This window comes from Miniopterus natalensis, chromosome X, assembly GCF_054644295.1.
Source record: "Miniopterus natalensis isolate mMinNat1 chromosome X, mMinNat1.hap1, whole genome shotgun sequence".
Taxonomy (NCBI): domain Eukaryota; kingdom Metazoa; phylum Chordata; class Mammalia; order Chiroptera; family Miniopteridae; genus Miniopterus; species Miniopterus natalensis.
The window spans coordinates 25,383,836-25,408,576 of NC_142103.1; the positions used below are offsets into that span (position 1 = coordinate 25,383,836).

Here is a 24,741-nt window from a genome sequence, read left to right on the forward strand (position 1 = left end):
GGGGTGCATATTAAGGAAAGAAAATATTTTTCAAATGAGTATTAGTGACTTTCATCACCTTATGAGTAAATTAAATAGTAGTACTTACATGGCCTCTTTTCTTCCTACCCAAACTTCTCAAAGTAGCAACTTCTTATTTGGTAACTTTTTGTTACCACTCAAAATTATAGAAAATGAAAATAATCTAGAGACCATTTAATTTTGTGGGTGATTTCTGTAGGTAAAGAGCTTTTGAGGATAATCTTGAGTAATCTTTATTTTCGAGTCCAGTATTATTACATACTATTATACCCTAGATAAGAATGTTTCCCTATTGTTTTCAGAGATCCAACTCCAGTAAAATAGTCTGTTCATAAATTAAGTTCCACATTCAGTATTGGAGGAAATACTGGATTTTGTCTTGTTGCTTCTTAATTAGTTAGACAATTTCATTTGGACACTATATTTTGTCTATAACATGAAAAAATTGGCCCATGTTAAGTTTTTCCCAGTGGAAAGAAATGAGTTTTCATTTCTTTGAAGTTTTGTGATTCTTTTATGTCTTTTAACTACCAGTAAGTGCTGACTATAAAGTTCCTTAGTAAAATAAAGAAGAGGCTACAGTACTCCTATTGACTTTGTACTGGGAGATCTAGTGTTTTTTCCAGGACATAGAAGAGGACAGTGGATGGTAAGTGGCTTCCATTTTAATACAGTAACACTGCAAAATTTACTGGTAGATCTTAATGTACTGTTTGGAATTTGGAGCCTTGAACTAAATTATCCCTAAGGTTCCTTCTGACTCTGGTTCAACATGACATTGTTGAACAAATAGTAATTAAAAGATGAGAAATTACCTATTTTTGCCAGTAATTTTAAGGCAGCATTTATGTAAGGTGCTGAAATCTTGAGCCCCTCCTAACCATGATTAAAGGCCAGCTAAGATTAGCTGAAGGAGAATTTTTTTAATTTGTCGTTTACACTTTCTCAGTGCTTGACTACTTTTTTGTTTTTTGAAAAAGATGCTATATTTGTTCTCTATAACAGCATTTATGCTATCTCATAAAGGGAATGGGAAAGACATGCACAGTTGTTTACATATAATATTAAACAAGTGATGCTATTCTTCTTCAAGAAAAGATTTTTGGTTTTAGCATCTAGTTCCATATCTGGAAATGACAATTACTTCATAATGTATTCATCAGAAGTGTGCTGTGAACCAAATGCCCCAAAAGAACAAATCCTGAAAATATGTCTCTGTTAAGGAGGAGCTTCTGGCTTAATTAAACTAAGCTTGTTTAATTGTCAGAAAGACAAATGAAGCATATTTTTCAGTTTGTCATAAATTCTTCTAGGGGCAAAATTACCTCATGCTAATATCTTTGTGTCCATGAATAACATCTAGACATCTCAAAGCTTTTTATATACTGTCTGATGTCCTTTTAAACTAAGGAGAGGGATGCCATGGGAAACAGAATAGCTATTATTCCACAGTTAATAAGTTTGGCAGAGCTAGAAATAACCTAGTTTTCCTCCTACTGCAGTTTTCAGAATGTTTGTCCCTTGGTACCTACCACTCGGGCTAGCTACAGTCATATTCTGGTACATTTGGTACTTCCTTATGACCTTGCTATCCGGTTGCAATTTCAGCCTATATGAATATATCTTTTTAGCCATTTATTCTCCACTCATCCCACCTAGTGGATTTGTAATGTAGTGTGTACCACTTCAGTACCAAGAGGCTGTATGTTTTATTAGACGTTGTATACAAGTCTGGTGCAATAGTCAGTGTAGTTTTGTTTCACCCTTTGCCACCTTCCCAAGGGACAAACACATTAGCAACCTTGGTGTATGTTCCCATTTCCTGATTGATTAATGTGTTAATTGGACAGTTTGAATGAGCGGCAGAATTGAGCTCCACCACCATATAGGATTACTTTGTTTCTACAAATTTAGAAGGCATGTACAAAACTAATTCAATATCATAGGAATACTTCCCATGAGATTTTTGATCTGTTAGTAGTTCTCAGGATAGGAAGTACAATGTCTCTCAGTAGCTGCTCTTTGGTTTTATCTTCTAACATGATCATCATGGCAATACAGATAGTTTGAATACATCTGAACCTATTCAATAACCTTGGAATATTTACTCAGACAACCACCATGTCAAGTGACTTTAAAACCATACTTTTGTATAGTACTTTTTAGTCACTCTATTCTGAGGTGTTATCTCCGTTTTATAGATGAGGAAACTGGCTTAGACTGGTTAAAGAAACTTGTTGAAACTTACACAGTCTTGTAACTTGCCAAAGCAAAAAGCTCAAGTGCAGATTGCCTACTATGCTATATTGTCAATAAATGTGGGAACTGAAAAATCCAAACATTGTGACCCCCAAAACCCATTTTTCTTCTTTGGCTTTTTGTGATATAAAAATGGTTCCATTTAATTTTTTTTTTTAAAAAAGATCAACTAGGTAATATAATCATGTAATTCAAAAGTCAAAGGGTACAAAAAGATATAGATGAAGAGTTTTTCCTACCCTTGTCCCTCACCATTCAGTTCCTCTACCTGAAGGCATTCACTTACTACTTGTCTGTATGTTTTCCCAGAGGTATTGTATGCATATATAAGCAAACACATACATATAGCCCCCCTTTTTTTACTCAGCATACTGTGTACATTGTTCTGCACTTTGTTATTGCACTAAATATATTTTTAGAATTGTTCAGTTGCAGTCCATAGAGAACTTGGTCATCTTTGAGACTGTTGCACAGTTTTCCATTGAATGGATGTATCAAATTTGTGGATATTTAAGTTGTTTTCAGTATTTTGTTATTATAAGCAATGTTGCAGTAAATATACACATACTTGAGCATACATAGCATTGAGGATACCATTTATATACATTCAATTGCTATGCTAAAGGGAATGTGCATTTATGATTTCATTTGCGTTCCCCAAAGGTTGTACCAATTTATATTCCTACTAGCAATGTATTGAGAGTGCCTATTTCCCCACGATCTTAACAAAACAAGTGTGTTCTCAACCTTGTGGATGTTTACCAATCTGGTAGGTCAAAAATGTTACTTCAGTGTGCTTTTAAAAAATAAACTTTATTTTTAGAATAGTTTTAGGTTTACAGAAAAGTTGCACAGTACAGAATTCCATATACCTCCACTCAGTTTCCCTTAATGTTAACATATTAATATAACTCTGGTATATTTGTCACAGCTCATGACTCTTATCATTAACTAAAGTGTAAGTTTATTCATATTTCCTTAGTTTTTACCTAGGGAGCCTTTTCTTTCCCAGGATCTGGATCCATCTAGGATACCACATTGCATTTAATCATTACCATGTCTCTTTTGGTTCCTTTGGCTGTGACAGTTCCTCAGACTTTCCATGTTTTTGATGAACTTGACAGTTTTGAGGATAACAGATCAAGTTTTTTATAGTCAGCGTACTTTGAAATTTCCATCTTGTGAGATTAAACATTTTTTTTTTCCATATACTTAAGAACATCTGTATTTCCATTTCTGGGAACTAAGTGCCCATGTTCTTAACCACTATGCTATACCCCTGTCTTGATTCACCTCAATTAATAAAAGGTTTCGGGGCCTGAATACACAAGGATTTCTGATTCTCCGGAAGTAAATGTCTCGTAAGCCTCTGTTACAGATAGAAGAGAACCATTAGCGCAAGTGATGTCCTCAGACTTATGTCTGATCATTCCAGCTACACTGGAGGATTGACCAAAAGCTCCACTGGAAACAGCAGGTAGGCGGGATAAGTCCTTGCAAGCAGAAGCGGGGCTAATAAGGACGCATTCGAGGGGAGTTGGGGGCGCCAGAATTTGGTGATACCGAATGAGAGGGTCCAGAAGTCAAAGGTGACTCCTACGTTTATGAGCTGGGTATTTGGGGTGTTGCCTTTAACCTCTAAGAGAAACTCAAGAGAAATAGTTGAAGAATTTATTACATACTGGTTACTCAAAACGTACTTTCTCTTTCCGTTTCTTTAGCTCTGCGTTACTACAATTCCCAGAGCCCCGCACTCCACCACAATCCCCTCAGAGTCGGCCGCGCAGAGTTCTGGGACTTGAAGTCCGCGGCCTATTTACCCAAGTTAGAGAAAAGGGCCTGTGGAAACATGAAGAGGTAAGGACCTGTCTGAGCAGGAGGGGAAGGGAGCTCTGTTTTACCTTTTAACTTAAAATGGCTTTTATTACTTTGCGCGTGGGGTATGTCACGTTCTTGGCATGCGGTTTCCTGGGAAAGGGAAGACAAAAGAGGAGGGAGCTGGGGAGACGGACTCAGCGGGCCTGCAGGGCGAAGTTCGGGAAGGGCCGCCGCCGCCGCTGCGGGTTCCCACAGGAATGTCCTTCCAGCCCAGGCATCTAAGCCATGGCGCGGGCCTCGGGAGCCGGACGGATGCTGTGGCTTCTTCCTACTAAAAATGGACCCACCCAGGTGAAAGGGTCTTGGCCGACTGAAGCCTTGCTCCGGAAACGCCCCAGGCCTGCGCCTCTCCCCTTACCTCCACCCTGTCCTCCGAAAGGGGACCAGGGTGGGCGCCTTTATTTGCAGGGTTTGTGTATTAAAGAAAACGCGGGCATGTACCGTTTTCAAATCTTAAAGTAAGTCACACTTTGTTTCTACAAATTTAGAAGGCAAGTACAAAACCGATTCAATATCATTGGAAAAGAAAGGCACTGGTGCGAGCAGTTCCCCCTACTGGTTCTGCAGGAAACGGCAGCTTTAACTTGGCCAGTCATTGCCCAAAGCCTGAGCTTCCCAGTTAGACAGAACACAAACCTTTTCAAAGGTTCCTCATTAAATTAGATTTGTATTCACTTTGCAAGTAGAATAATCGCTCTGGAATAGGGCTGTGTATTTACAATTATTTATGATGCTATGCTGTCCTGCACTGTCAGTTTTTGCATCTTTTAAGAAACTGGAACTGATTTTCCCTGCCTCAAAATGACTTTAAAAAAATGATTCTTATGATATATCTCATACATGTAAAATAATGTATATATAAAGCTTAAAGACTAATAAATTACTCATACCCACTACAAGCTTTAGACCTGGAACATTACCAATACCTTAGAAGTCCCCAGTGTGCCCCCTCCCTGATAACTTCACCTCTCTACCCCCTCAAGGACCACTATCCAGAATTTCGTACTAATAATTCCCTTGCTTTTAAAAAAATACCTTTACCACTTAGGAATTTATCCCTAAACAAAACGTTGCTGATTTTATCCATTTTTTAACTTTATATAAATGGACACGTATACATTTTTCTGTGGCTTGCTTTTTTTAACTCAACATTTCCTTTTGAGATTCATGTGTACTGATGTATTTAGCTATGGTTTATTGATTTCAAAGCCACTTTAAACTTAGCAAGAACTTTCTGAATTCTAGATAATAAATAAAAATTAAGACACTTAAAAAGGATTTTTAAAACTCTGGGCCTAAGGATATTTTAACGTTTCCCAAAATCAGTATAAGTCTTTCTAGAGCATGAGAATCTTGCTTATAATTATGAGGGATATTTCCCAAGCCCCAATAATAAAGGACTGTTTTATAAGGAAGGTATTTTAATATTTATTTTTCTCATGGAGTTAGATCATTTTTTTGTTTCTGTCTTTTATAATCTGTTGTTGCCTATTAAATAGTTCTGCTATTTCTTTGTACTCGAATTAGTGTTTTCAATTACTTATGGTTAGTTAGCTTATGTTAGCATTACCTAGATTTCTACACAGTAGTGCCTAGGCTACAAATGTTATGATCCTTTTCACATTTGTTTCTTTGCTTTTTCCTTTGGAGATCTCCTCTTTTCACAGCTCCAGATCCTGACACTACAGATGACTTGATATTTCCCTGTTCATCCTGATACTTATCTGTGCAACAGTCCTCCCATATCTCACTTTCCTTTTAGCCAATATCACTTATACTGTCACCTCAGACTCAATATGTCTTTGAATATTCCTGGTACTTCATGCTGGTGTTTCAGTTGTAATAGGTAGTTGACTCAACATGGCTAAAGCAATACTGATGTTCCCTTTTCCAAACTATTTCACCTGGAGCTTCCTCCTACCCTCATTGGAACCATCATCCTCTCAGTTTCACAGCTTGAAATTTGGAGGTTATCTTTTACTTCTCTTTTACCCCTACCTTCAAAGGGCCTCTCTTGTCTAACTCTTCATTTCTGTCCACTATTACCACTTTAGTTTGGACTTTTGTCACCTTATCCTTGATAAATAGTTTTCCAGCTAGTTCTTCTGGTTTCTTTCCTACTAATCCATAAGGCATATTATAACCACATTCTTTTTTCTAAACCATCACTTGTACCATGTCATTTAACTGCCTAATAAATTACTTTCTAATACCTATACATTAAGACCTAGGCCCCTTAGTTGATGTATTTAAGGCCATTCACAATCTGAGTCTAATTACCCCTCCAAGATTAATCCCCAGTCATCCCATACTTGCTTGCCAGCTAAACTGAACTTCTCATTATCCCCCAGAGCATCTCCTTGTACTTGCTCTCCCTCTTCTTTCCTTCATCACACCCAGCCCTTTAAATGCCAGTTTAAGAAGTCTTCATTTACCCTCCTAGCTCCCAATCATTTCTTTCTTCTGTGAACTCCTAATGTGGCTTATGCTTCTTTGTATTATTATTCTCCCCTCCCCTCCCCTCCCCTCCCCTCCCCTCCCCTCCCCTCCCCTCCCCTCCCCTCCCCTCCCCTCCCCTCCCCTCCCCTCCTTCTTACTCCCTCTCTCCTCCCTGCCAGGCACATGCATACAACACATACACTCATATAAATATATATGCAAACTCCCTAAATAAACTGCAAACTCCTTGAGGATAGGGACTATGTCTTGAATACCTTTGACTCCATCAGTACCTTACAATGTGTTGTGTGTAAGTAGGTATTGAAATGTTTGTGGAATGAATAATAAAGTACAATGGATTGTTAGAGAAGGGTCTTTGAACAAATGGGCTCACTAAAGGTAGATAATATAGGTAAAGAATAGATTCTGAGATTTCACTATCTCGTCTGCTTTCTGTATATATCCTATATCTACTCCAGGGTAAACAGCTGTGTGAAGAGTGATGAGCATGTCCTGGAAGAGTTGGAAACAGAAGGGGAGAGGCAGCTGAAAAGCCTCCTTCAGCATCAACTTGACACCTCTGTCTCCTTTGAGGAGTAAGTACTGACTTTGCAAACAGGTATAGAGTATCATAGACCCTCACCTCTAGGTGACCCTCTTAAAGCCTGGATGGAACACTCCTCTCCCACCCCGCTTTCCTTGACAAACGTCTACATATTAGACAGGGTTTCGCCTCTGTGTCTCTTCCTCTACAAATCTTCCCATATTCCACTTTGTCTAGGCTAAGTACCTTTCCTGTGTCTTCCCTTAACATACATAGCACTTAGAACCCAGTATTATCATTGCCTGTTTATTTGCCTCTCCTTCCAGTGTTCTTCCACAAAGGCAGAAACCATTTTTATCTTTTTAACCTCAGTACCCAGCACAATGCCTGATGCATAGTAGATATTCAATAAATAAATATTTGATTCAGTCAATTATTAGTCCTGGATGAGGGGACTATTGGTGGAGTTCCATATTGTTGTAGTGGTGTTTCAGCCTAGAAATAGCACTCGAGAGAGAAATTGTTGATGAGTTTCATTGTGCCTCTTTTAATGGCAAGCTCCATTTCTGTGAATTGTGGTAACTTGAAGATGTTCTTACTCTCTTCCTTCTTGGTTTGCAGATGTGTATCTAAGAAAGAGAGCTTTGCTCCTGGTACTATGTACAAGCCCTTTGGGAAGGAAGCAGCTGGGACTATGACTTTATCCCAGTTCCAAACACTGCATGAAAAGGACCAGGAAACTGCTGCTCTTAGGGAACTAGGGCTCAATGAAACAGAGATCTTAATCTGGAAGAGCCATGTTTCAGGTGAAAAGGTGAGTGGGACAATTTTTTTCTAGAAAATGGAGAGCAGTATCTCTTCATTTGGCACCAAGAACTTTTTTATTTTTAGTTCTTACAAAACTGAACTTTGTGTCTGAATCTTCTTTGGTTCCTAGGACAGGGACCTTGGAAAAGAGAAGCTATCCCTTGACTGATTAGCTGCAACATCTGTAAATGCTCCTTTCTGGGCCCTGATCATCTTCTTTCTTACTTGAGGGATCAGACTATCCCTTTCAGGGTGTGTCCTCTATGATATATGCCCTCTCATTTCTCTGGTTTCAGAGGACGAGACTGAGGGCAACCCCTGAAGCAATACAAAACTGTCTTCAAGATATTGAAGAAAGGATCTCGGAGCGCCAGCGCATCCTTTGCCTGCCACAGAGATTTGCAAAGAGCAAACAGCTGACCCGGCGAGAAATGGAAATAGAAAAGTCTTTATTTCAGGGAGCTGATCGTCACTCCTTCCTTAAGGCTCTTTATTACCAAGGTATGTGATCGCCACTAACTTTGATATGTTCTTTCACTGAGAGAGAGATTTACCATCAGCATATTAAATACGAAGAGTTAGCGAAGAGGGTAGGGGGAAGTCAAACTATTACTACTCTTGAGGAATGTGTAGTCCTGTAAGAGAGACAAATATGTTCAGAGTTAGTTGCAATTCAATTGCTGTCTGTAAACATGCGAATAAAATGCTGAGGGAGCATAGAACATAGAGTATCTAAGTCTAGTTGGAGGAGCCAGGAGTTGACATTTGTACTAAGTCTTGATGGAGTAACGTACATTTGTCAGGTTACCTAGGTGGAGAGGGTATTACAGATAATAGGTGAATAGGAAGAAGATTGTGAAAGGACCTGGAACAATGAAAAGTTCAGTGTGGTAGGCAGTATAGGACTTGGCAGGGAATTAATTACAGGAGATGACACTAGAAAGGAAGGTGAGGCTAGATTGTAAGTTTTTAGACTGAACTATAAATTAGCCCAAAATGTATAGAGAATGGTCTGTGTCTTAATCAGAAAGAATGAGATTAACAGATAGGTTTTGCCAGGCACTGTGGAAGGTGCCCAGAAGTTTAAGAAATGGTTCCTGACTTTGTGCCAATTACAATCAGGTTTGAGAGAAACATGACATTTTGGTAACAATGCTAGATACAGTTGTTAAGTGCTGTAGGAGTTCAGAGGAGGGAAAGGCTACTGTGAATTAACATGACCAAAAAAGTCCTCTCAGAGGAGGTAAGATTTAAATGTTCTTTAATACTACCTATTCTTTAGGAAGGAGAAAGAAAGGCATTTCTGTTGGAGCAGATTTTGTGATCACTATGGTGTGTTCGAGGGTGTTATGAGAAACAAAGGAGCTAAAATTACTTTTCTGTGGTGGGGTGTATTCAGTTAGTTAGCTGGGATATGGTTAAAGGTTTTTGAGCCAGGAGTAACATGAGAAAAGCAGTATTCGAAAATGATTAATGTGGTGACCAAGAAATACAGGGTGAGGCAAAAGTAGGTTTATATGGAAAATAATACAATAATTAATAAATAATAATACAAGAATAAGCTCTGTATTTTGCCTACCCACAACTGTAAACCTACTTTTGCCCCACCATGTATGATGAAAGAGAGGAAAAGATGGAAGCAGGGGATATGATTTAGGAGGTAATACAGTCCTTTTGGCATGAAGATATGGACTACAAAGATGGCAGTGGAATTGGAAAGAGAGGTAGGTATGGTTGTAAGAGACATTACAAAGGAAGAATTGGTAAAACTTGTTGACTGAGGCTGAAGGAGGACAGTCAATAGAGAGGAGTATGTCAAAGGTAACCCAGATGTTTCAAGGCTGTGTGACTTAACAATTGTCAAAATTAAGAAAGCTTTTATGGGGAAATTTTGAGGAAAATAATGAGTTTGGTTTTGAACATGTTGAATTAGTGAGAATGGCAGGATCATTAAATATAGATATTGAGGATACAGAAATGCAACAGTGAAGCTCAGGAGAGAGGTCAGAACTAGATCTCTAGAATTGGGAATCATCTGTGCTTAGATCATAGGTAAAGCCATGAGAATGAATGAATGATTTGTTAGAGACCACAGACATGGAAGAACAGTGGTGAAGGAAGGAAAAGAACAAATGAATAGCCTTTGTAGAGAGACATTATAACATACTGATTAAGAACATGGGCTCTGGAAGCATACTCCTGGGAAAATTCTGGTGCCTCACTTACTAGCTATAAGATTCTGGACAAGTTACCTCTCTATGCTTCAGTTTCTTTGTTTGTAAAATGAGAATATTTATAGTAGCTATCTAGTAGGATTGTTAGGAGAATTCAGGTAATACATGGAAACCACTTAGAGCAGTGCCTGGTATTTGGGGGTGGGCGGGTGGTGTATGAATCTGTTCTGTTTCCTATCTTTGAAACTCCTTGCTTTAAACCTTCACAGCATACCACAAAAAGACAAGTGCAGACAAGTACATGACCTCAATGAAGAGGAAGATAAAATTAGGCACAAAAGGCAAGTCGAGAGTTTTCTTACAGTGTTAGATTTAGGAATGTAACCTAGGGTCCCAGACTTCTAAGTTGAGTGCTTATTTAATTCCATATTCAGTATATAACAATGTTTCTAGGAAATGATCCAGAGAGAGCATATTATCCTGATATAGAATATTAAAGAGAGGAGCTAGAAGAAGTTGTAAAGCTTTTACATTTAGTGTTGTTGAGTTTTTTCTCTATACCTTTAAGTTATTGTATCAGACATAAAACAACCTAATGATTTTTAGATACTATTTCACAAGTAACTCTGAATATTTTTATTAATCAGTAAAGTATAACTATTGATGATGATGATGATGATGATATAATAGCTAATATTTTCTTTTATTTTTAACATGAACTTACAATAAAATTGCCTGATTTTTTATATACAGTTCTGTGAATTGTAAATCATGTAATTCATTTAGATTCATGTAATCACCACCACAGTCAGGACAGAGCTCCATCACCACTCCACCCATAATTTCTGGCAATCACTGATCTGTTTTCCATCACTGTAGTTTTGTCTCTTAGAGAATGTCTTACAAATGGAATCACAAGATATATAATCTTTTGAGAGTACCTTCTTTCATTCAGTGTAATGCCGTTGAGATTCATCTAAGTTGTGTATATCAATAGTTCATTCATTTTGCTAAGTAGTGTTCCATTGTATGGATGTTCCAAAGTTTGTTTATACATTCACCCATCGAAGTGTATTTGAGCTGTTTTCAGGTTATGGTGATTATGAATAATACTGATATGAACATTCTTGTACAGGTTTATGTGTGAACATAAAATTTTTATTTCTCTAAGGTAAATATCTAGGAGTGGGATTACTGGGTCATATGGTAAGTGTTTGTTTAACTTTATAAGAAACTGCAAAACCATTTTCCAGAGTGGCTAAATCATTTTGCATTTCCACCAGCAATGTATGAGAGTTCCAGTTGCTCTACATCTTTGTCAGCATTTGGTATTGTTGATATTTATTTTAGTTATTCTATTAACTGTGAAGTGGTATTTCATTGTAGTTTTAATTTGCACTTCCTCAGTGGCTAATGATGTTGAACATCTTTTCATATGCTTATTTGCCATCCTTATATCCTGTTTGCTGAAGTGTCTGTTCAAATCTTTGGCTGTTTTTAATTGGGTTGTTTATTTTCTTCCTGATGACTTTTGAGAGTTCTTTATAATATTCTAAACACAATTCTTTGTTGGATATCTGATTTGCAAATATTTTATCCCATTATGTAGCTTGTCTTTTCATTCTTTTAACACTGTCTTTTGTGGAACAAACTTTTTATTGTGGTAAAATATATCTAACTAAAATTTACTGTTTTAACCATTTTTAAGTGTTGAGTTCTGTGGCATTAAGTATATACATTGTTGTGCAACCATCACCACCGTTTATCTACACAACTTTTTCATCTTTCCAAACTGAAACTCTGTACCCATTAAAAAACGCTAACTCCCCATTCCCCCCTCTCCTGGCAACCACCATTCTAATTTGTGTCTCTCTGAATTTGACTATGCTAGGTACCTCATGTAAGTGGGATCATATAATATTTGTGTCTGGCTTATTTCACTTAGCATAATGTCGTCAAGGTTATCCATGTTGTAGCATGTGTCAGAATTTCCTTCCTTTTTAAGGCTGACTAATATTCCATCGTGTGGATACACCACATTTTAATCTATTCATCTGTCAGTAGACAGTTGTGTTGCTTCTACCTTTTGACTGTTGTGAATAATGCTGCTATGAACCTGGATTTACAAGTATCTGTTGAAGTCTCTGCTTTAAATTTTTTTGAGTAAATACCCAGAAGTAGAATTGCTGGGTCATATGGTAATTCTGTGTTTATTTATTCTTTTAAGTAACCCCCATACTGGTTTCCATAAAGGCTATATCATTTTACATTCCCACCACCAATGCACAAGGGTTCCAGTTTCTCTGTACCCTTGCCAACAGTTATTTTCTTTTATTAATTTTTATAATAGCCATCCTAATGCGTGTGAAGTGGAATTTCCTTATAGTTTTGTTTTGCATTTCCCTAATGACTAGTGATGTTGAACATCCTTTAATGTGCTTTTTGGCCATTTGTATATCTTTGGAGAAATGTCTATTTAAGTCCTTTGCTATTTTTTAAATGGGTTGTTTGTTTATTTTTTGTTGGGTTTTAGCAGTTCTTTATATATTCTGTATATTGATCCCTTATCAGATATATGATGTGCCTTCTCACTCTGTTGATAGTGCCCTTTGATGCACAAAAGTTTTTATTTTTGATGAAGTCCAGTTTCTCAATTTTCTTTTGTTACCTGTGTTTTTGCTGTCATATCCAATAAATCACTGCCAAAGCTAATGTCATAAAGCTTTTCTCCTATATTATCTTCTGAGAGTTTTATAGTTTTAGCTCTTACATTTAGGCCTTTAGTCCATTTTGAGTACTTTTTGTGTATGGTATAAGATAAGGGTCTAACTTCATTTTTTTAATGTTGGTATTTAGTTTTTCCAGTACTACTTGATGAAAACACTGCCCTTCTCCATTAAATGGACTTAGCACCCTCTCTGAGAATCATTTGACCATTAATACAAGAGGTTCTCCATTCTGTTCCATTGTTTTATATTTCTGTCTTTATGCTAATACTACACTTTTAATTACTGTAGATTTGTAGTAAGTTTTGAAGTCAGTAACTTTGTTCTTCTTTTTAAAGATTGTTTTCACTACCTGTGGTCCCTTCAAATACCATTTGAATTTTAGGATGGCTTTTCCTGCTTCTGTAAAAATTGTCATTGGGATTTTGATAGAGATTATATTGAACCTGTCGATCACTTTGGGTAGCATTGACATCTTAACGATATTAAGCCCATGAACATGGAATGTCTTTGCATTTGTTTGTGTCTTTAATTTCTTTCAGCAATATTTTTTAGTTTTCAGTGTACAAGTTTTTTGCCTCATCAAATGCTTTAAATTTTGATACAATCAAGTTTGACAAGTTTTTCTTTCATAGATCGTGGTTTGTTTTTCTCATGTCTAAGAATTCTTTTTCTAACACCAGATTATGAAAAAGACTGTTTCCTTTTTTTCTCCTAACAGTTTTATAGTTGTATGTTTTACATTTAGATCTATGATACATTTTGACTTTATGTTTATATAAGGTATGAGATTTAGGTTGGGCTTTACTTTTTCGCCTATGAATGTCCAATTGTTCCAGCACTAATTGCTGAAAAGAGTATTCTTTCTCTATTTACTTGCCTTTGCATTTTGTCAGTAATCTGGCCATATGTTTGTGTTAATAATGAGTATCATAATTAATAGTGAAAGACTGAAAAATTTTCCCCAATATCAGGAATAAGACAAGGATGTCCACTCTCATCACTTTCATTCATAGTGCCATGAAATTAGAAATCAATAATAGAAGGACATTTCCCTGGCCGGTTTGGCTCAGTTGGTTGGAGCATTGTCTCATACAATGAAAGGTTGTGGGTTCGAGTTCTGGTCAGGACACATACCTAGATTGCAGGTTCAATCTCTGGTCAGGGCATGAACAGAGACAACCAATCAATGTTTCTCTCTCGCATCGATGTTTCTTTCTCACATGGATGTTTCTCTCTCTCCCTTCCCCTCTCTCTAAAATCAGTAATAAAAAAATAATAAAAGGAAATTAAGAAATCTACAAATATATGGCAATTAAATAACATTGTACGGAATAACTAGTTGATCAAAAAAAATCACAAGGGGCGTTAGAAAATACTTCTCAAGATGAATAAAAACAAAATTTAACATATCATAACTTATGCAGTGCAGTAAAAGCAGTATTTAGGGGTATATTTAAAGGTGTAAATGCCCATATTAGTAAAGAAGAAATCTCACATTAGTAACCAAAACTTCTACCTTAATAAGCTATAAAAGTTTGTCTAAACCCATAAAATATACAACATCAAGAGTGAACCATAATGTAAATTATAGGCTGGGCAATTATGATGTGTCAATGTTATATTCGTTATTTGTAAGAAACATACTACTCTGATAGGAGATATTGATAATGGGTGAGGCTATGCCTGTGTGGGGACAGGGCACTGTGTGGGAAATTTCTGTACCTTCCCTCCAATTTTGCTGTGAACCTATAACTGCTCTAAGAAAATAATGACTTAATAAAATAAAAAAGAAACTACAAAAAGAAGAGCAAACTAAATCCCCGTCAGGCTGAAGGAAGGAAATAATAAAGATTAGATCCAAAATGAAGTAGAGAATTGAAAAAATAGGGAAAATCAACAAACCAAAAGTTGGTTCTTTTTGGAAAGAGCAACAAAATTCGTAATCCTTTAGCTAGACTTACCAAGGAAAAAAGAGAAAAGACTCAAAATTCTTATGCCCAGCTCTATTTTGATTCTTTTTTTTTTTTTTTTATTGAATATCTTTTGTGCATCTTTTTACTTTTAACCTTTTTAAAAAAATCTAAATTGTAGACAGCAAATAGTTAGATCATGTTTTCTTTTTAATCCATTCTCCAATTGAGTAGAGTGTTTAGTTCATTTATATTTAATGTATTTAATTGGAATTAGTTTATAAAGTAGATTTTTCAAAATCTGCCATTTTGCTGTTTGCTTTTCTGTATGTCTTTTATCTTTTTTGTTCCTCTCTCACTCCATTTATTCCTTAATGTTAAATAGGTATTTCTAGTATATCATTTTAATTAACTTGCTTCTTTTACTGTTTGAAAAGTTATTCTCTTAGTAGTTGCTCTGGGGATTGTAATTAACATCTTAGCTTAAACAAATTAGTTTGTATTAATACCAACTTAATTTCAATAATATTAAAAAACTTTGTTTCTGTTTAAGTCTGATCTCTTCTTCCTCTGTTGTACTATTATTGTCATACAAATTACATCTTTATAGATTTTAAGCTCATCAACATTTTTATAATTATTGCTTTATGTTGTTATAAGGCAGATAGGACAAGAAAAAGAGTTACAAAGACAAAAACATTTGTACTGCCTTTTATGTTTATCTATGTAGTCAACTTCAGTAATGCTCTTTCTTTGTGTGGATTTGAGTTACTGTATAGTGTCCTTTTATTTCAGCCTGAAGCACTCCATATAGTTTTTCTCATAGGTGAGGTCTTTTAGTAATGACATCTCTCAATTTGTGTTTATCTTGGAATGTTTTAATTTATCCTTTAGTTTTAAAATATAATTTTTTTGCCAGACATTGAATTTTTGGTTGGCAATCTTTTATCTTTCAGCATACCAAATATGTCATCTCACTGCCTTTTGGCCCCTGTAGTTTCTTTTGAGAAGTCAGCTGTTAATCTTAGGACCCCTTATCCATGATGGGTCTCTTCTCTCTTGCTTCTTTCAAGATTTGTTCTTCATCTTTCTCTTTCGACGATTTGGCTACATGTCTAAGTGTCTCTTTGGATAGACTCCAAGTAGATCTCTTTGAATTTTATCTTACTTGGAGTCTGTAGAGGTTCTATGATATGTAGATTAATGTTTTTCATCAATCTGGGGAAGCTTTCAGCCATTAATTATTCAAGTATTCTTTTTGACCCTTCTTCTCCTTCTCTGAGTTTTCTATTATGCATATGCTGGTATGCTCAATGGTCTCCCACAGGTCTCTGAGTCTCTGTTATTTTTTCTTCATTATTTTTTTCTTTCTGCTGCTCAGATTAAGTAGTCTTTCTCCGATGAGGTAGGCAGCGTATCTCAAATTTTGCTGATTCTTCTGTTAGCTCAGATCTTCTATTGAGCCCCTCCAGTGTATTTTTTTTTAATGTGTTGTACTTTTCAACTCCATAATTTCTATTTGGTTTTTAGTATAATTTCTTTCTCTTTATTTTTATTCCCTATTTGGTATGGCATTTTGAAACATTCTTGTAGTTCTTTACACATGATTTCCTTTAGTTGTGTCTGAGAAGTCAAATATGCTTCCTTAGGATAGTTTTGATCAATTTCCTGTGTATAGGCCATACTCCCCCCCCTTTCTTTTTTTACAATGCCTTTGTCTTAGCTCAGGTTGTTGTAACCAAGTACCATAGACTGAGTGACTTATAAAAAGCAGAGGCTTATTTCTCACAGTTCTAGAGGCTAGAATTCTGAGATTAGGATTCCAGCATTATCATGTTCCAGCATTATCTTCTGGGTTGCACACTGCTAACTTCTTGTTGAATCCTCACATGGAAGAGAACAGAGAGAAGCAAGCTCTCTGATGATTCTTATGATGGCACTAATCCCATTCCTGAGGGATCCACACTGATGACCTCATCTAATCCTAATTACCTCTCAAAGGACCCCACCCCCATTACCATCACATTAAGGGTAGGGTTTTAATATATGAATTTTGAGGTTGGGGGGACACAAATATTTAGTTTGTAACAGTCTTGTAATTTTCTTGCAAATTAGACATTTAAAATAATATAATGTGAAAACTCTGAAAATCAATCAATTCCCCTTGTTGTTGTTGCTGTTTATTTGTTTAATTACTTTACTGAGCCAATTCTGTAAAATTTGAATTCTTTCTTATGTGCAGTCACTGAAGTCTATTCAGTTAGCATAGTGGTCTGCTAATGATTGGAGTTTTCCTTAAATGCCTTGAACCAAAAAACCTTCCAGCCTTTGCCGTGTGTGTGTGTGTGTGTGTGTGTGTGTGAGTGTGTGAGTGTGTTTCGTCAGTCTTTTGATGCTTAGGCGGGTAGTTTGCAACTGTTCCTTCGACTTCACTTTCTGCTTGTGTGGAGCCTCAAGGTTAGCCAGAAGTGAGAAATTAGTGTCTTCTCAGCCCCTAACTTACCTGGGCATACACATAGCTCCGCACAGGTTCGTTACCTTCTAGAGTCTCAGGAATATATCTTAACTTTTCAAAGACTGCTATGGACATCTCATTCCCTCTTATTCTTTCTTTTTAAAATTGTGGTAATAACTTAACATGAGATTTACCTATTAACAAATTTTAAGTTTACAAGACAGCATTATTAACTATAGGTACAATGTTGTACAGAAGATCTTTGGAACTTAGTCATCTTGCATCACTGAAAATGTATAACCATTAAATAGTAATTCCCCATTTTCCCCTTCCCCTAGCCCCTGGTAACCAGCATTATACTCTCTGCTTTTATGTGTTTATTTTATCTACCTCATATAAATTGTATCATTAAGTATCTTTCTCTATTTGACTGGGTTATTTCACTTAGCATAATATCCTCAAGTTCATCTATGTTGTGACATAGCAGGATTTGCTTTTTTTTAAAGGTTGAATAGCATCTAATACACGTATATACCACATTTTCTTCATCCATCTATGGGAATTAAGTTATTTCCACATCTTGGCTATTGTGAACAGTGCTGCAATGAATATGTGAATGAGGTTTCTCCTGGAGACCCTGATTTCAAGTCTTTTGGATAAATGCTCACATTATATTTCTATTTTTCATCTTTTGTTGAACTTCCATACTGTTTTCTACAGCAGTCACATCATTTTACAATCCCATCAAAAGTGTACAAGTGTTCCAGTTTTCCAGATCCTTGCCAACACTTCTTTTGTTAATAGTCACACTATAATTTCATTGTGGTTTTGACTTGCATTTCCATGAGGATTAGAGATGTTGAACACCTTTTCATATACTTGTTGGCTATTTGTACATCTTCTTGGAGGAATGTCTATTCACATACATTGCCTATTTTTTAATCATGTTTTGTTTTTATGCCACTGAGTTGTAGGAGTTCCCTGTATGTTTTGGATGTTAACCCCTTATCAGATAAATGGTTTCCAAATATTTTATCCCATTCTGTAGGTTGCCTTTTTACTGTATTTTTTGTCTCTTTTGCTATGCAGAAACTTTTTAGTTTAATGTAGTCCTACTTATCTTTTTGTTTTTGTTGCCTGTGCTTTTGAGGTTATATCAAATAAATTGTTGCCAATACCAGTGTCAGGAGGCCATTCCTCTGTTTTCTTCTAGGAGTTTTAGAGTTTCAGGGCTTATTTTTAAGTCTTTAATCAATTTTGAATTGATTTTTGTGAGTGGCATAAGATAGGGTCCAATTTCATTCAAATGTGGATATCCAGTTTTCCCGGCGCCATTTGTTGAAAGGACTATCCTTTCCCCATTGTGTATTCCTGGCACTCTTGTCAAAGATCAGGTGACTATACATGTGTGGTTTCTTGCTGGACTCTCAGTTCTCTTCCACTGACCTGTATGCCTGTCTTTAAGCCAGCATCATACTGTTTTAATTGCTGCATTTTTGTAGTCTTTTTTGAAATGAGAAAGTATGATGCTCATTCCCAATTTCCCTTTTAAAAGTTTTTTGTCAGGCTCTTCTTTTTTTTTCTTTTTTCTTTTTTTAATATATATCTTTATTTATTTCAGAGAGAGGCTCTTCTTACCCCACTGGTAATGCCATCTCAAGCAGCTGCAATTTTAAACAACTTCTATTGACTAGTTTTGACAAATGACCTAGGGATGGGATGTTATCACAGTGAGATATGAACCAAGTCAAAAACAAGCCCTCAGAATATAGCTTTTCATTAATGTGTTACGCAGGTCAAATGGTGACGGTTGTCTTAGGATGGGGCTTTGGGGAGCTCCAGAACTGCTCTGCTTTCTATAGCATTGCTTAGTATGCTATTTTTTACAACTACCATAGTTGTGAATTATTGGTTTACAAGGCTACTGCAAAGCTGGAGAGAGGGAATAGGAGTATGGAAAGTTGGAATGTAACAAATCTTTCTACTCTTACTGAGACTCAGCTGTTTTTCTTAAATAACTGTTCCTCATGTTGTTGCAAGCCTTTATTTAATTTCCAGATTTATCAAAAGTTTGATTTTGACAATTTTTGCAAGTGTTTTTATTTTATTTTTTTCTTCTATGGAGGAACAGATCTTTAGAGGCCCTTACTTCAACATTCAGAATTACTTTCTCTCCATTTTACTTCTATCCTGTCTATATTATTATATTTGAAAGTGAGTTTCATATTTTTAAAAAGTAAGTTTCTTACAGAATGTAGTTGGATCTTTTTTTTTACTTCTTTATTGAGTTATCATTTACACACCATAAAGCTCACTAATTTTAAAGGTACAATTCAGTGATTTGTAGTAAATTTATAGAGTTCGTCAACCATCACCACAGTCCAGTTTTAGAACATTTCCATCACCCCAGAAATTATTCTCAGTCTGTTTCCTCTCCCAACCTAGGCAGCTACTAATCTACTCTCTGTCCTTATGGATTTGCCTGTTCCGGGTATTTCATATAAATGGAATCATATGATATGTAGACTTCTTTAACTTAACACAATGTTTTAATTATGTCTAGAACTAGTATTTTTCCCATTACTGAAGGATTTCGCAGTACTCAGGGCTTTTGTGTGCAAGCTGAGGATATCTTCAATAGTCAGCCAGGCAGCTTACAATGTCATCTTAGCCTTCACTTCCTGTTTGCTCAGAGACTCAAGATTAGTCAGAGCTAAGAGCTAAGGCTTTTTCAGGTCTTTCCTGAGCACTCACAAAGTTCTGGCCATGTGGACAGCCCTATTATGCATGTGTGTGGCCTTCTAGTTTCCTAGAAATAATGTTGCAGCTTTTCAGAGCTCCCTAAGGACATATATTTCCCCAGGATTTCTTTCTCAGCTTTTTGGTTAACCTATTATTTTCCCCAACCTCACCGCTTCAGATAGCTGTAAAATTCGACAACTGCCCCTGATTGTTTTTGACAAAAATTGTAGGGGGAAACACTGTTGGCACTGGGTGAGCTTTGAGTCAGATCAAATAAAAATATTGCCTGTGCGATCTTCCAGAGAATCAGTAGACAGGCCAGGTAATGAAAACTCTCTGAGAATGGTGCATTGAAAGAGCTCCAATCCTGTTCTTTCTTCTCCAGTGGCTGCCAGGCTGCTGGTTTTCACTGTGATTTGGGGTTGTTGGTTTTCAAGGTTACCACAGACCTGGGAGAAAAGGATGAGAATGGCCGTGTTAAAATGCCACAAAACTTATTATTCTTACTGAGATTCAGCTCAGTAATAAATGTTCTTGAATTTTCCTTGAATAGATGTCCCCCCGATTGCTGCAAGCCTTTGGTTAATTTTCAGAATTCTGAAAAAGTTGATTCTGACAGTTTCTGCCAGTGTTACCATTGCTTTTATGGAGGAGAGAATTTTATGGGGTCCTTACTCTGCCATTTTCACTGATGTCACCCCTCTTGATGGCATCTTTTGAAGCTTGAAAAGTTTCTGATTTTGATGGAGTATAACTTTCTAATTTATTTTATGATTTCTGCATTTGGCCCTGTAACTAAGATGTCTTTGTAACCCAAGGTCAGAAAGATTTTCTCATGTGTTCTTCTAGCAGATTTATACTTTCAGCTCATACATTTAGGTCAATGAACCATTTTCAGTTAATTTCTGCATTATATGTTTGGTTTAAGGTTTGGGTTACATTAATCTCTTTGCATGTCCAATTGTCCTGGCACCTTTAGTTGAAAAGACTATCCTTTCCCAATTAAATTGTCCCTTTTTACTCTCTGTTTACTTTTCAGCAATTTGATTGTACTGTGTTTGGACATGGGTTCTTTGTTATTTCAAATTCTGAGCTTCTTACCTATTCCACCAGCTACTGTATACTTTTCACAGTCTTAGAATGCTCCATACATTCTCTCTACATTTTACAACTATTTGGTGAGAGAGACAGGGCAAACTGTGCTTACTTCATCTTACCTGGAAACAGAAGTCTTAATAGCTAATAATTTTTGAGGGCTTATTTGTGCCAGTCTTTGCGCTAAGCATTTTGCACATTAACTTATTTGAGCCCTATGAGATAATGGCAGTATTATACCCATTTTACAGATAACAAAATTGAGCTTGTGAGAAAATAAGTGACTTTCTCAAGTTCAATTATTAAGTGGCCATGCTAGGACTTAAATCTGGGTCAGTTCTTACATGTAAGTCTGTGATATTGATCATGGCATTTGTATATGTGATTTCAAAAGATTTTTTTTTGTTTATTAAATGTGATTTTACTGTATCATAATATAAATTTTTTTTGGGGGGGACAGTAACACATTTCCTATTTTCTAACCTTAAATCTGTGGGAAAACAATATATGTTATTTCTAGAAATATACTTGCTCTGAAATTTTAAACTCCAGTATATTACTCTGTCACCACAACCTTTTTCTAATCCTTCTGGCTTTCACAGTTCTCTTACACCCATTATACCATCCTTCAACCCTGTTAAAATCTCCAATCCCTTGACCTTTTTCTTTTTTCCCAATATGTCATTCCCTTCTTGTCTCTTTCTTTCCACATCTTACTTAGACTCCACCATCCATTATTTACCCATGTTCTTGCCAATGAATCCTTGCTTTCCTGTCTATGAATCATACCCACCCAGCAAAAGCTCAACTCTGAATCAATCCAACTAATTACCTTCTTTATTTCTGCATAATGGCTTTTGAGCACTACTAGAGAAAAATCATATAATTTTGTTGATTAGTGCCTCTACAAGTTTCTCATCTCTAGTATTGTCTAGAGCCTTCTTCCTTCTACAGCAATCTCTCTCCTATTCCCTAGTAAGTTATCTGTTTTATCCCTTTACAAATACTATTTTAGATCTTCATTACTCATTTCTATTCCTCTGTTTCATTATTTTTAACAGATAATCTTCCTTCCTACTTCAAAGGAAACACTGCCATTGGCAAGGACCTTCATCCACTTTCTTCCCGACTCTCTTGCTAACTCCTACCTCCTAACTCTCTGTTTTTTCCATCTCCACTCAGTGCTAGGGACATCTTCTCTGCCTAAAGTTAATGTTTATACCTTTGTGCTGGATCCTATTCCTCTTCTCTCCCCTAGGGACCTCAATCAGTTATCCCCAGTATTGCTTCTTTTCTTTCAGGATTTTAACATGATTTGTACCGTTTGCTGGTTTCCATGGTGTACATACTCCTACAATGAATTATCTTTATTTTTTTTATATATGTCTCTATTGATTTCAGAGAGAGGGAAAAGGAGAGAGAGAGAGACAGAAATATCAATAATGAGAGAGCCATTAATCAGCTGCCTCCTGCACGCCCCCTTCTGGGGATTGAGCCTGCAACTTGGGCATGTGCCCTGACTAGGAACCGAACCACAGTCTCCTGGATCATAGGTTAACACTCAGCTGCTGAGCCACACTGGCCAGGCCATGAATTATCTTTAAGAAAAAGATTTTTTTAAATGCCCTTCAATTGTTTAGCTACTTGAGTAAATATACATTTAGATTTTCTCCCTTCACTATATACCATAAGTAGCAATTAGTTTAAAAAATGAAATGTAGCCCTGCTGGCATGGCTCAGTGGTTGAGCATGGACCTATGAACCAGGAGGTCACAGTTCGATTCCTGGTCAGGGCACAAGTCTGGGATGGGGGCTTGATTCCCAGTAGGGGGCGTGTAGGAGACAGCCCAACTGTGACTGTCTTTCATCATTGATGTTTCTATCTCTCTCTCCCTCTCCATACCTCTCTCGGAAATCAATTAAAAAAAATGAAATATAAAAATTGAAGGCCTAAAAAGGATAGAATTAAGTGCATATGTTAATATTTTTGATAACCAAATGGGAATTTTTTTTTCAATCTTTAATAAAAAATTTTCAAAGACACAGAGAAGCTGAAAGAATTTTATCACAAACATCCATTATATCATTGGCTAGATTCTACCATAAATATTTTACTTTATCACATATCTGTCTATCCCTCTATCATAATCTATCTTACTTTATTGATGTATTTAAAATAGTCAACGTAAATACATGTTCCCTCTAAAGACTTCAGTATGCATATTGTTAGAATTAAATATTTACTTTTTCTTTGATGTAAAATTTGCATGCAATGAAATGCATAAATCTTAAGTGTTTATTTGCTGACTTTTGACCAGTGTTTACATTTTCATAGTGATGTGTTGGTAAATGTTTAATACCAGCTCTTCAGAAAGAAAAAAGCTCTGATTTGTATCATTTGCCAGTTTCCAGGTTTACATACTCTATTTTGGCTGATTTCAAGCTACGACTGTGTTCACTGAATGTGGAGTTTGGAGGAGATGTGCAAATCATTGACCCATCTCCAGCACACCACTGCATCTATATAACCTAACCCCTATTAACACATAGTAGATTTCTATCACCCCAGAAAGTTCCATAATTCTTTTCAGTAATTCCCTCCCAGAAGCAACTAGTGTTCTAATTTTTTTGACTACAGATTAGTTTTGCCTATTTTTAGAACTTAGATAACTAAAACCATACATGCACTATTGTATTCTTTGTGTAAGGTTTCTTTAATTCACCATAATCTTTTTGAGATTAATTTCTGTTCTGTGTATCAATAACGTTTCCTTCTCTCTACAACAAAATTTCTTGGAAAAGTTTTCTGTAATCACTATTATTTTTCTAGGACTGCCATAACAAATTACTAGAAATGCTGTGGCTTAGAACAACAAAAATGTATCCTTTCTCTACTCTCCTCTTTACTTCCTTCTGAGCACTCACCAGAACTGCTATTAACATCTATATTGCTGAGGAGATTAAAGATGGTAGCAGACTGAGTGGAAGCTACACTGACACTCTCCTGGGACCAAATTGGAATTACAACTAAAATATAGAAAAACCATCCTGAATAATCAACTGTAACTGCAGACGAACTGGAGAGTACCCTCATAACCAAGGATTAAAAGTGGAGACCTCATAGAGACTGATAAGAAGTGCTAGGGAGCGAGAAAGCTGGCAGGTTCCCACAGGCAGCAGCTGAAGGTCCAGAGGGATATCTAGCTGTCGGGGGTTCACATTGAGGACTCTGGGGCTTAAACCCCAGGCTGGGCTTCCCAGCCAAGAACACCAGAACTGAGAAAGGTGCCCACATAACATTTGGCTGTGTAAAGCAGCTGGTTTCTGTCTGCCAGGGAGAGATGGCTGGAAATGAAGGCACCCTCTTAAAGAGCCAACACACAAAGTTTTGTGTGCAGCTACTCACCTTGGCTCCAGCAGAGGGGGGACAGAGTGGACTGGAGCTGTGTGAGGAGAATCTAGGGTTGTGGGCTCTGGAGATAGAGCTTAGAGGGCACCCCTCTCAATTCCTGTACCGAGTCATTCCCCCATACTGCAGAAGACATCTTTCTTAGGCAGACATTTTGCTGCTTTTGCCTGGGGGTGAGGAGCAATTGCACCATCCTGCTAGAAAACCTCCTGCCCTACCCTAAGGAGTTTCTAACGCCTAAATTTCTGTTAGGAGAATGATAACAATCAGCTGCCCCAC

The 24,741-nt window shown here is 36.6% G+C and overlaps 1 protein-coding gene across 2 annotated transcripts in view; it reads left to right on the forward strand.

Annotated features, from left to right (window-relative positions):
• The first annotated feature begins 9 nt into the window (after positions 1-9).
• RBM41 (RNA binding motif protein 41) overlaps positions 10-24,741 on the forward strand; it is a 61,894-nt gene continuing 37,162 nt past the window's right edge. The window contains exons 1-6 of one of the 2 annotated variants that reach the window (XM_087813591.1): positions 10-3,757; positions 4,002-4,137; positions 7,077-7,193; positions 7,763-7,955; positions 8,245-8,449; positions 10,392-10,463. In XM_087813591.1, the coding sequence (XP_087669717.1) occupies positions 4,130-4,137; positions 7,077-7,193; positions 7,763-7,955; positions 8,245-8,449; positions 10,392-10,463 (595 nt within the window). In that variant the 5' untranslated portion in view covers positions 10-3,757; positions 4,002-4,129. The remainder of the gene's footprint in view (positions 3,758-4,001; positions 4,138-7,076; positions 7,194-7,762; positions 7,956-8,244; positions 8,450-10,391; positions 10,464-24,741) is intronic. The other variant, XM_016206397.2, reaches the window with a different exon arrangement.